Here is a 12578-nt window from a genome sequence, read left to right on the forward strand (position 1 = left end):
CATCACAGGCAAAAATAAATCCCAACACTTTTTTTTTTTTTTTTTTTGAGACAGAGTCTTGCGCTGTCGCCAGGCGCCAGGCTGGAGTACAGTGGCTCGATTTCGGCTCACTGCAACCTCCGCCTCCCGGGTTCAAGCAGTTCTTCTGCCCCAGCCTCCTGAGTAGCTGGGACTACAGGCACGTGCCACCACACCCAGCTAACTTCTGTATTTTTAGTAGAGACGGGGTTTCACCTTGTTGGCCAGGATGGTCTTGATCTCTTGACCTCATGGTCCACCCGCCTTGGCTTCCCAAAGTGCTGGAATTACAGGCGTGAGCCACCATGCCCTGCCCCAAAACTTTTATAGTTAATTAACTTCATAGTCATTTAATTACTTTGTAAATTACCCATTCAAAGTTTTAATTCTAGGACTGCTTCTATTTTATGATTTGTGTTACCCATAGACCCCCATCATAAATTAGTGAGTGCCTGGGTTCTTCTAAACATATTATGTTTCTCACATAGACACAGTGAGGGGAACAACACACACTGGGATCTGTCAGTGGGGAGCAGGAAGGGAGAGCACCAGGATTAATTGCTAATGCATGCAGGGCTTAATATCTAGGTGATGGGGTTGATAGGTGCAGCAAACCACCTGGCACACGTTTACCTATGTAGCAAATCTGCACATCCAGCACATGTATCCTGGAACTTAAAATAAAATAAAATCTAAAATAACAAAAAAATTATGTTTCTAAGACTATAAATGTCTCTGATTTTCGTAATTGTTTACATTTCATAAAGCATTTTTACGTATCTCCAAAGCCTCACTATTCTAAATAGCATGTATCTGTACCTCAGTGCTGCTTCAATGATATAGATTATTGAAAACTGATTATTATTATTTGGAGACAGAGTCTCACTCTGTCGCCCAGGCTGGAGTGCAATGGCACGATCTTGGCTCACTGCAACCTCCATCCCCCAGGTTCAAGCAATTCTTCTGCCTCAGCCTCCCAAGTAGCTGGGACTACAGGCATCCCCATGACACCTGGCTAATTTTTCTATTTTTACTAGAGATGGGGTTTCACCACACTGGCCAGGCTGGTCTTGAACTACTGACTTCATGATCCGCCCACCTTGGCCTCCCAAAGTGCTGGGATTACAGGAGTGAACCACAGCGCCTGGGCTGAAAACTGATTATTTTAAAACTAAGGATTGCTTTCTGTGGTCTGAACAATCGTTAGCATCTTTACGTCTCTATCTAATTCATGGTCTTAACTTCTAAGGCATTGGATCAGCACCAGAGCTCCCTGTCCTCCCGCCTTGCTTAAATACAAAAAAGAAAGGAAAGAAAAGAAGGGATTTAAATACTGCTTTAAGGCAGAGTAAAAGTAAACCAAAGGTGCATACTTGAGAACTGCATGCTGGAAATTGCAAGTGACAATAATTATCTCACCTTATTCCCACACAGACCTCCTATGACCTGGGTGACCTTGGGATCTGAATTCTGTTGAATAGAATTGTCCCTCTTCTGCACCACGGCGTACACTGGCCTGAAGAAGGTGCTGTTTCCCAGGAAAAGCACTTAAATCCCCCCAAGAAATGCATAGGGCCATAGTTCGAAGAATAAGTATTGCTAACCAAGTGACTTACTCTGCATATTCTGCCTTTCTCTGGTTATAGTCTTTGAGATTTGTATTTAAGATAACTTTCACCATCTCTTTTTAAAGGTCAGATATGAATGAGAAAACTTTGTTTGACTTGTTCATCTTGTGACAAACAGTTTATATCCAGTGTAGCTTCCTGTCTTTGCCGACTGGTTATTTGAGGGAATTTTCTTCCTGTAAGACTGTGGAGAAGCCTCTAAAAATAAACAGCATGGTTTCTTATTGGTGGGAACATATGTGAGCAGATGTCAGCTGGAAGCAGCATATGGTGGCAACATGATAGTAGTCTGTGCTTATAGAGTCCTGGGTGTCGGGTCTTTGCCTTCCATGCCCCACAGGCCGTTCAGAGTCCCATATCTCAGCGAAAGAGCGTTCTGTGTAGAAGGTGTAATCCACACATGTGTGAAAAATCTGTCACTGGGATCTCATTAGTGGGGTCAATATTGGACATGGTAAGTTCCAGAGTATGGAAAAAGTCTTCGTTATCCATTTAAACATTGAGTGATAAGAGGCACACATGTGGCAAAATAAAATAAAAATCGAGAAAGGAGTCCACAAAGCCTTTGTCTTATGTTGAAAGGTTTCAAGTCCGGTCTGAATAGTGGTAGTGTTAGTTCTAGAAGACGTACCCTATGGAAATGGAAGGTGCATGGATTCTCAATGTATGTAAGGAGCTAGGAAAGGGTAATGTTCATGCCAGGCCTAAAAAGCAGTCAGGGCTTCTTTTGTTACACAAGTTAGACAACCGCTCATATTCCTTCATCACCTTTTATATGTCAGTCTGTTTTAAATATATCATCTCGTTTCAATTTTATAAAAACCCTCAGGGCTGGGGTTATGCCTGCCTCATCTCACAGACTTGTCCATGGATTCACAGGAAATCAGTGACAGAATGAGGGTTTGAATTCACAGCTTCTCTTGCAAAAATTCTCTATGTTTATTGACTTTACCACTGATAGAAAAGCTTTTGAACACCCAGCAATGTTTTCTCTTCAGTTTGCAGTATTTTTGGGGGGAGGGGGTATGCTTTCTTTTCTAAGAAAATGGTGGGCAAAATACAAATTGGGTTGCTATTACTTTAAAGAAAGCGAAGTTCAAATTTTCCGGATGTAATAACTATCACAGAAGTTGTGTTTAATCCATTTCAGAGAGATCTAGCTTTTTAAACGGTAGGTAAGTAGCCCCAAACCAATATTCACTTGTATTTTTGACCCATTCAAGAAGGAGTTTTCACATGCGAGTTAGAAATGACGACAGGTGGTTTTAAGAACACTGAAATCTAGGCCAGTCAAATGAAAACCAAAGTTTTATTCTTAATAGGTAGGCTGCCTTTTGTCAAAGGAGGTCAAATCCTTTCTTATTCATCTTTAATATAAATCAAAATATTTATTTCACCATTTCACTATGTAAATTGTGCACTGTTGTTTTAACATTAGAACGTGCTAAAGAGAAAACTGAATCCAGGAGTCTGACTGCTGGTTAAGGGATGTCAGAATATCTGGGACTAGAATCCGGAATCCTCCTTAGATCCTCAGTGTCTAATTCCCTGGCCCCAGGTAGCAGGGACCTTATTTCTGGGGAAATGATAAGAATGAGTCCCTCTTCTACTTTGCGTCTTTGTATAGTTCTGTGCCAGGCATCTCTTCAGTAAAATAGCTAATGACTGTGCTTTTTAAAACTCCTAGCTGTCTGCCCAGTTGTTACAACACCCTCTGGCTCAGTGGGCAGCTTGTGCTCCAGACAGTCCCAGGTGCTCTGTGGGTACCTTGGTGAGTACACTTGTCTGCTTTATTCCTCGTTTCACATAGTTATATCAAATCCATCTTTAGTGTTTGTCTCCTTGGGGAACTTGCCAGAGGCAAGATGAGATTCTGAAATGCAGCCTTGTAGCTGAGCGATCACAAAGGTGCCTAGAATGTTTTTTTAGTAAGAGTGTACATGAGAAAAACTAATGAATAGCTTTGAAGTAATACAATGACTATCCTGCAGCATGTAAAAGAATGACTTGTGGGAATGAGCTATGTGTTCTCGGGGTCACAGAATGATTTTACATACACCTTTGCTGACCCCCATGGAGGCCACTCTCTGGAGGGTTGGACAATATGGCCTGAATGTCAAGAGAATGTTCCTTTTTAATATCGTATTTGCATGAATGTTCTTGTTCCTGACACATGGTAGTTGCTCAATTAATGTTTCTTGTCCTGAACTAAAGTGGAAGGAGATTTTCTCTCCTTTAAGGTTCTAGAGCAAGCTTGTCCAACCCTCCGCCTGCATGCAGCCCAGGATGGCTTTGAATGTGGCCCAACACTAATTTGTAAACTTTCTTTACAAATTTTGAAATTTTTTTGCTATTTTTAAAGCTCAACTGCTATCGTTAGTGTTAGTGTATTTTATGTGTGGCCCAAGACAATTCTTCTTTTTCCAGTGTGGCCCAGGGAAGCCAAAAGATTGAAGGCCCCTGCTCTAGAGGGAGACCCGTGGGGAAGTTATGCTGCTGATTATTTGTGACCTTTGTATTGACATGTTTGAATTGCATGAGGAAATGGATTGTCGTGGCTCAGGCCCTCAGCTAACTGGACCTGTGAGCTTGCCACTTGCTCAAACCACTTAGCGCTGACCCTCAGAGCCGGCACCAGGTGTTAGGCTGAGGGGTACCTTTTCTCATTTGCAACACTGATTAATTCAGCCATTTATTGAATGCTTACTATATGCTGGGCAGTGAATCCACCGCAAAGAAGAGAGCTTGGGTGATCCCAGCACTCAAGGAATTCAGTGGCTAAAGTTACCCCTGAACCACGCTTAGGAAAAAAGGAAGCGGACTTGCAATCCTGGCATTGGTTCACTACATAGTTTTGAGGCCCTGAGAAGGTTTGGATTATGTCGATTCTAAGTGCGGTTGGAGGTCCCAGCTAGAGACAAAAGAAATGTTTTTCTTATCCCAGGAAAAGCCTAGGTGACTGGTATCCTATTCTGCAATTTATCATGGTTACACATTGTTGCTTAGAAATCAGTATACTTTATTTACAGTGGCCTAAGCTGGGGTTTCCTCAAAAAGAACTCATCCTATTGAGAGTATATGTTGATTTTAGTACAGAAAGCCTCAAAATGTAGCTGCAATGTGAATAAAAAGAGTGAAAAGTTGAATCATGCCTTCAAAGCTCCCTTTTGTGAGTCATTACATTTTGTTTTTATACTCTTAAATTCTCATTTTATTTCACTAGATAAACCAAGTAATTAGACATCTGATTTTCCCCCCTCGCTAACTGGCTATTTGGAAAGGAAAAGGGGAGGGAATGAGAAAGAGAAAACATTTGTTGAATACCCTCTATGTCCCTGGTACTTAAGACACATCATTCTAATTTTCCCCACATTGGTTGGTCAGGGAAGGCCAGAATGACGATCCCCATTTTTTAGGAAATTGTGGTTTGGAGAGGTAAACACCTTGTCCTTGGTCACAGAGCTGACTGGTGACAGAGCCAAAATCTGAATTCAGGTCTGGCCTGGAGGCCACATTACAACAGAGGCCCCAAACTTTTTCCCCCATTTTTTGCATTTCCTTTGGAACCCTGTCCTGTTAATTTTGTAACTTTCTTGCCTGCTACTTGGGATTAATTTCCTTTTCATCTTTTCCTCCCATAGTAAACAAAGTGAGAGGCCTACCCCAGTTCTTTGGGTGGTTTTTCTTCTCAGACACTCCTCACTTGGGGTTATTTTCGGTCACTTAATTGCTGCGAGCTTCTCTCTTCCTTTGGTAAAAAAATATTGGAAACCCACCCTGCTCCTCAGCGAGTCAGGGAAAATCAGGAGTGTCTGAGGGTGTGGAAGGGGAGATGGGGGGCAAGCTCCACATGGATTTCCATGCAGTGGGAGGCTCTTCCAAGGCCCTGCAAAAACCCTGCAGACCCCTTGCAGACCTTCCACGCAAGGCTGCTGAGCAGTGGGGCTCTGCATTTTTTTTTTTTTTTTTTGTCTCTGTTCTTAGAAATAGTAATTGAGTAAAAATGTAAGTGAGCGTATGCCAGGGGGCAGGCATCCAGGGTCAGGGTGAGTTTCTCCATGCTGAGTGTGATTCTGAACACTCGTTAAGTGAAGTTGCCCTGTGCCAAGCAGCTCCAGGGCCATCCCTGTCACCTTGCGTGAACCGCCTCTCCATTCCAAGGAGATGTTGGGAACGGCTGAAGGGAGGGTGAGGCCCGTGGCGCCTCTTGCTTTTCTCACTCTCTAACCTGGGTGTTGTTGATAATGACGTGTTCTGACACTCACAATTGGACGGGCAGCTCTGATGCTGCACCAGCTTTAAATTAAATACCCTGAGGGAGAAAACAGTCCGGGCTCCTCACAGCCCATGTGATTGCAAAATCATTTATCTGTTCTCAAGCCTAGTATCTCCAATAATATTGGTTAAGATGCTGTTAGCTTGCCTAAAGGTTTTCCTGTTAAAACATAAGAATCCAGTGTGTAAGCATTAGAGATAAGTCTCTCTATGAAGGAATGGATGAATAGTCATGAAGGCAAATATAATTTTTTTAAAAAAGTATTTACCGTATTTACTGAGTAAGAGGCTCTTAAGTAACTTGGTTAAGATTTAAACGTGGTAACGTCCTCTCATTCTGGGCCAAGCATCCTCCTACCCCAGCCTCCTGAGTAGCTAGGACTACAAGTGTGCACCACCACACTGGCTAATTTTTAAAAAAAATTTTTGTAGAGATGAGGTCTGACTGTATTGCCCAGGCTGGGCTCAAACATCTGACCTCACACATTTCTCCTGCCTCAGTGTTCCGAAGTGCTGGAATTACAGACATGAGCCACTGTGCCTGACCCAAGGTGTTGTTTCTCAAAATGTGATCTGTGTTTCTGTCTCCTGGGACATCCAGCAGATTCTTTGGCCCCATTTCAGAGCTGCAGAGTCAGAATCACTGGGGCGGGTAGAGCTGAGGACTCTGCACATTTTAAACAGGCACTGCAGGTGCATCTGACCTCACTGAAGTTTGCAGCTGCTCAAGTCAAAGGATGCTCTGATTATGCACATCTGTTTACTCAGTCACACCACATGGATGGATTCAGATCCCGCGGACTCTCTGTTGGATCAGCTGGTCCTTCAAGTGTGACCCTGTACCTACAGCAGCCCCTATGGAGTTTTTGCCATGTGCTTTCAATTTTCCCAATATTTTTTCATATATCATGCAAATATTTGGGTAGTTATTAATAGTATTACTTGTTATTAATAGTACCACGCATACCCTCTATTCACTATTTGTCACAGAGGAGAACAATGAGTGTGCGAGGAAGTAAATTAATCATGTGGGTGGGTGCTGGACGCCTAGTTTGGAAGTTACGTATGAGAGTGAATTGCTGCACTCATAGGCCTTCAGCTGGGCAACTGTAGAGTGGGAAAGGCATTTTCAAAGCTAGTGTTTAATGCATAAGTGCCATATATCATGTATAAAGTAATGTATAATTCCTTGAGGTAGTATTTGGTCAAAGCGCTGCTGACCTCTTGATGGCCTGAATCCTGTTCTGAGACATTCCATGGGGTAAGGACCTAGCAAATAATGGAATGTAAACTTTACTATCTCAGCCAAACTCAGCTTTGGGTAACTGAAGGTTTCTCTTTCCAAATGGTGTTTTGTTCAACCAGAGGCATTAGAGCAGGCAAGAATCTGACCAACCTACTAAGAAGCAAAGTTAATGATAAATCACTTGGAATTTTCTTTGTGCAGCCCTGTGCCTCCCGGTATTCTGATGTGTTTGAACCACATAATATTTTGAAGCCAACGGTACAGAATGGATATTCTATAACTACTGCAGATTCTTTCTGGCTATTGAACTATTTACAGAAATGCCCAGTTCTCTTATGTGGTCTGCCTCACTAAATAACCCACATGGCTATTGAAGTGTGAGAAGAATGACTTGATAGTGTTCATTTTACTTCCACATAAGTCTTCAGTTAAAAGAGCTATGCATTAACTACAAATATAGGTGTAATTTTAAGATAAATGTCAAACGCATGTAGAGACCATTGGAAGAGAAAGGTGAGGAGAGGCCATTCTTATGATATAATAGTTCATTCTGCTGTATTTATTTATTTATTGAGACGCAGTTTCGCTCTTGTTGCCCAGGCTGGAGTGCAGTGATGTGATCTCGGCTCACTGTGACCTCCACTGTCCAGGTTCAAGCAATTCCCCTGCCTCAAGCTCCCGAGTAGCTGGGATTATAGGCACATGTCGCCATACCCGGCTAATTTTTGTATTTTTAGTAGAGATGGGGTTTCACCATGTTGGCCAGGCTGGTCTCAAACTCCTGAACTCTGCTGATCCACCCGCCTCGGCCTCCCAAAGTGCTGGCATCACAGGCATGAGCCACCGTGCTCAGCCTATTCAGCTGTATTTATTGAGAGTATTTACTTGTATCAGGCAGCAGTTTAGCTGCCAGTGATTCAAATAGCAAAAAGCCTTGCCCTTGGGAAGCTTGCATTCCGGTGGCATAAAATAAGCAATGAACAATAAAGATGAAATAAGGATGTTAGAATTTGATAAACGTTTTGCAGGGGAAGTAGAGATTGGTCATGGGGGTGAGGAGGTGAGTGCAATTTCACATAAGCTGGGCTTGGACGAGTTTGTTAAAAAGGTGATGTGTGTAAGCAGACAATTGAAAGGCGGTCAGAGAGTAATCTGGGATACCTAGGGAAGGGCATTCTATTCTGGCAGAGGGAATAGCTGGTTCTGTTCCTGACATGTTCAAGGATTGTGAAAAGTATCCTAAGGATGAGATTAGAGAGATAATGAGAGGTAAGTGATGTGGGGCCTTTTAGGCCATCGTCAAGTCTGTGGCTTTTCCTCTGACTAAAATGGAGAGAAGAGTGGTTTAGGGCCATGTGGCTGTTAAGAATGGTATGTCGAATGGCCAAGGTGGAGATAGGAAGTTCAGTGAGGTCTTTGTGATGCATTGGCATGGCGCTTTGCAACTGCTTTTCTATAGCAAGGATCTCAAAGAGACCTGCGTTATGCTGAGTTTTTCTTTTAGCAAATAGTTTGATAGGCAGGCTACAGTGGGTTTTGTATTTAGGAAATTTTTCTCTGTTTTATGGTTTTTAATTAATAGTCCTTAGTTACTGGCAACTCACCCCCTTTCTTTCTGAGAAGAAGCCAGCTCTGCAGCCTTCTGTGTGTGAAATAACCCCTTGGGTCTCCCATCTTGTGTGGACGCATGTGGAATGGCAGCTACTGGAGTTCCTCCTCGAGGTAATGCCTAGACATGGCCCTCTTTGACATGATGGCCAGAGACATGTGGCACCATACCCATAGCTGACCGTATTTTGGCCTAGGAGAATGTCAAATTACCTTTCCTGGTGTGAAATAGAAAGTCAGGCTTGGAAGGATCCATCTTTGGATCTGTCCAGCTGTGCTCTGTGCATGAAATAGGACTTTTGCCTAAACTTTGAAATGAGGTCATAAGCCGGATAATTTGTAAAACTATGTCTCTTATCGGTCAAAAAGCATTTCTGCTGGACTAAAGTTTGCTTTCTAATTCTTAAGTTTTGAACAGAAAGATCTCACTCTGGGATGTTGACTTTATTCCTTCATCTTTCTGTACAAGAAACGTCCATTGAACCTACTATGTGCTCAATGTAAGAAAATTGCAGAGATTCTGTCCTCAGGGAGCCTGCTACTTAGTGAGGAATCAGGCAGACCAAACCAACCAAAGAGAAATAAAAAGTCAACCTTATGTGTTGATTACAAGGAAGGCATCTGAAAGGCCAGAAAAAGAATTGCTCAACTTGGCCTAGAGTGGTAAAGGAACCCTTCTTGGGGGAGGTGATAGTTACATCTTGAAAGATGACCTTTGAGATTGTAGTTTGGTAGTCAACTGTTTGTTTTCTGGAATGAGATTTGTCTGCTCATGTCATTTCTTCCTCTGTGAGTTTGCATGACTACCATCTTAATGAGTCCTGAAACAGCAAGAAATGCTTAGTGTGGTCTTGGAAAAAATTGATGTATTCTTTACAAGAGAACAGCTTTGAAATACTGAGACTGGAGAGTTGGACGATGTAATTACATCAAGCATAGATTCAGAAGACATAATGGACCTACTGTATATAAAGATCCACGTGACGATATGGTTTACTGGGACTCTGGAATATGGCATTATTTTTTAAGCCCAAGGCCACTGTCTAGAGCTTTTCACTCAATCTCAGTGAGCAATCAACAGCACAGGTTTCTCTCTCATTCATACAGATGGCCTTGTGGGTTGCCTGTGGCTCTGCTACGTGAACTCTTTATTCTAGGACCAGGGCTTAGGGAGCAGCCCTGAACCTGGGCATGCTGACCTTATAGCAGAACCAGGAGGTGTGGCAGTTGCCTTTACCCACATTCCATTGGTCAAAGCAGGTCACATGGCCACACATGATTTCAGTAGAGTAGGAATTGGGTACAAGGGCGAGGGGCTATGAGGATGGCCCGGAGGGAGAGGGACAGCCAGCATTTTGAACAAATGATACAGTCTACCACAGTGTAGGTGGAGGAGTTGGGGAAGAGAGGAAGGTTTCACCCACGTTAAAAACTTTCTGGATGAGTGCAGTGGCTCATGCCTGTAATCCCAGCTCTTTGGGAGGCCCAGGTGGGAGAATCACTTGAGCCAGGAGTTTGAGACCAGCTTGGGCAACATGATGAAACCCCATCTTTACAAAGAATCGCCAGGCCTAATGTGACACGTGCCTGTGGTCCCAGTTATTCAGGAGTCTGAGGTGGGAGGGTCACTTGAGCCTGGGTGGTAGAGGTTGCAGTGAGCCAAAATTGCACCAGTGTACTCCAGCGTTGGTGACAGACGGGAGACTGTCTCAAAAAAATAAATAAGTAAATAACTAAAAATAAATTTTAAAAAAGAAAAGAAAAACGTTCTGATTTGTTGATATGACGTGATTGGCTTCACACTATTGCTGTATCTGTGGAAATGTGGGACACTTAATTGAAATATGGATATTTACTGCATACTTGGTTGGTTTTAAAAGACATACATGTTATTTCCCTCCATTTTCATCAATGCCGTTCTCCTCTAATCAAGATAAGTTTATCTATTTCACAAGGCCCCATTAGCAGTACCAGGTTTCTAAAGCAAGTCCTGATATAGTATATGGAGTTTATGTATGTCTGGCAAACTCTGAAACTCAGGCTTACCTCCAAAACATGTAGTGACATCTTTTAGTCTTAAGTCCCAGACTGTCACTGTGGTCCTGATACGCCTAGCAGTATCCAGTAGATGCTGTCCACAATAAGCGATTCAGGCTGAGTTTCCATGAGGTTCTGAGGTTCTGTAGATGTTTAGCTGTTTGCCAGAAAGAGCAAGGCTTTCCTGTTTCTTACCTCTCTTGTGCGAGTTCCACGCCATCTTAAACACCGTATACCACGTAGTTCCCTGTCTGTAACCGGAACCTTGGTCTCTTGAGAACGACCCACCAAGTTGATTGTTCAGAGTCATGCTCCTACCTGTTGTTTCCAGTGAGCAAACTGGAAAGTAACCCTGCCTGGCATGGGGCATCTGCTGCGTGACCCTCAACCCAGTGACAGTGATCTGCTCTGACCGCCCCTGAGCGTGCTAGGTAGCTGGGTGCTTGCAAGTTCATAAATAATTATCTCCACAGCCTATTCTTAGTAGCAACAGATGCTGAGCTTTTCCAGCCTGCTCTCGGGGTCAGTGGTGGGAAAGAGAAAAAAAAAATGAAAGCATTGTTTTGCACATGGCTGGACATCTGTGTTTCTGAATTGCCCTGTTGTGTGTATGATGCAACTGCTGGAGCTGTTTTGCTGAATGTGAACTTTGTCAACCGACCGGAGTCTAAATTGGTTTTGGATCCCTCTGAAATCTAAATGGTCAGACCATATTTTTCTAATATTCAGTTGGATTGTATCTTTGCTCTGAAGTGGAGCTGACTTTGTATGTGTTCACTGTGGCAGCAGGGGTTGCTTCTCCGTTTTCCTAGTCTCTGTTGCTTGTTTTCCCAAGACTGCTGCTTACCTTGTCCATTGTCTACACTCAGGAGACCAGGAAGGTAACTCCCTGTGGAACTGTGGCCCCTGGGACTTCAAGGATCGTTAACTCTAGTGTTATTGTTAGGCAGAGAACAGATTGCTTTTCAGAAACTAAACAGGTGAAGCACCAAGAATAGCTAACCTTCTAGGTGCACTGTTACCACGGCCACGACTTGGACTTGGACTTGGGATATCCAAGCACTCAGGTTCTTTGTCGGGGGCTCTGGCCGTCAAGGCTGTGGCTTCTGTTTGGTGCTGTACTGAAAAGGTGCTCAACTTCACTATGTATCAGAATCACCTGGGGAGCACTTAACATATTACTTGCATTACTCAGGCCAGGGTCCACCTCCAGAAATTCTGACTCGGTTGGTCTGGAGTGGGACTTGGCATCTTTAGCTTTAAAAAACTTCCCAGGAGATTCTGATGGGCAGCTGGAGTTGAGAACTTCTGTTCTGGGGGCTTACAAAGCTTTTAATAAAACTGTGTGGCTCTGTCTAGATATCCATGTTATATTTTGGGTGAATTTATGCATGAAGAAAAGACATCTATTTGGGTGGTGACGTGGATGGATGGGGGCAGTGGATTCTGTCTTTTATAACAATGTGATTAGTAATAATAATACTAACCATCAGTTATGGAATAGTTATATTAGGCTCTGGACTAATCTCCATATCAGCACTATGCATAAACACTATTATTATGCTACATTTTATCAATGAGGAAACTGAGGTTTAGTACCATCAGGTGTAATTTCCTCACGGTCACACAGCTGTTTCACTCCAACGCTCATCTTAGTCATCACTCCTCCAAATTTACATTTAAATGGAGAAAGTATGGATTAAAGAATGAGATGTCTAAAAAGGAGAATCCTCTGAGCAAGAACCACATGCATCTATATGTGTCAA

General features: G+C 43.0%; 1 protein-coding gene across 4 annotated transcripts in view; it reads left to right on the plus strand.

Annotated features, from left to right (window-relative positions):
- The window catches only part of TGFB2 (transforming growth factor beta 2), a 93993-nt gene that overhangs the window by 16119 nt on the left and 65296 nt on the right, over positions 1 to 12578 (plus strand). For 2 of the 4 annotated variants that reach the window (XM_032289257.1, XM_032289259.1), the window contains exon 2: positions 3334 to 3417. The exons of the other annotated variants lie outside the window; for them this stretch is intronic. In XM_032289257.1, coding sequence (XP_032145148.1) covers positions 3334 to 3417 — 84 coding nt within the window. The remainder of the gene's footprint in view (positions 1 to 3333; positions 3418 to 12578) is intronic. 4 annotated transcript variants of the gene reach the window in all.

The sequence above is a fragment of the Sapajus apella genome, unplaced genomic scaffold (genome assembly GCF_009761245.1).
Source record: "Sapajus apella isolate SASKATOON/1434 unplaced genomic scaffold, GSC_monkey_1.0 scaffold22, whole genome shotgun sequence".
Classification (NCBI taxonomy): Eukaryota; Metazoa; Chordata; class Mammalia; order Primates; family Cebidae; genus Sapajus; species Sapajus apella.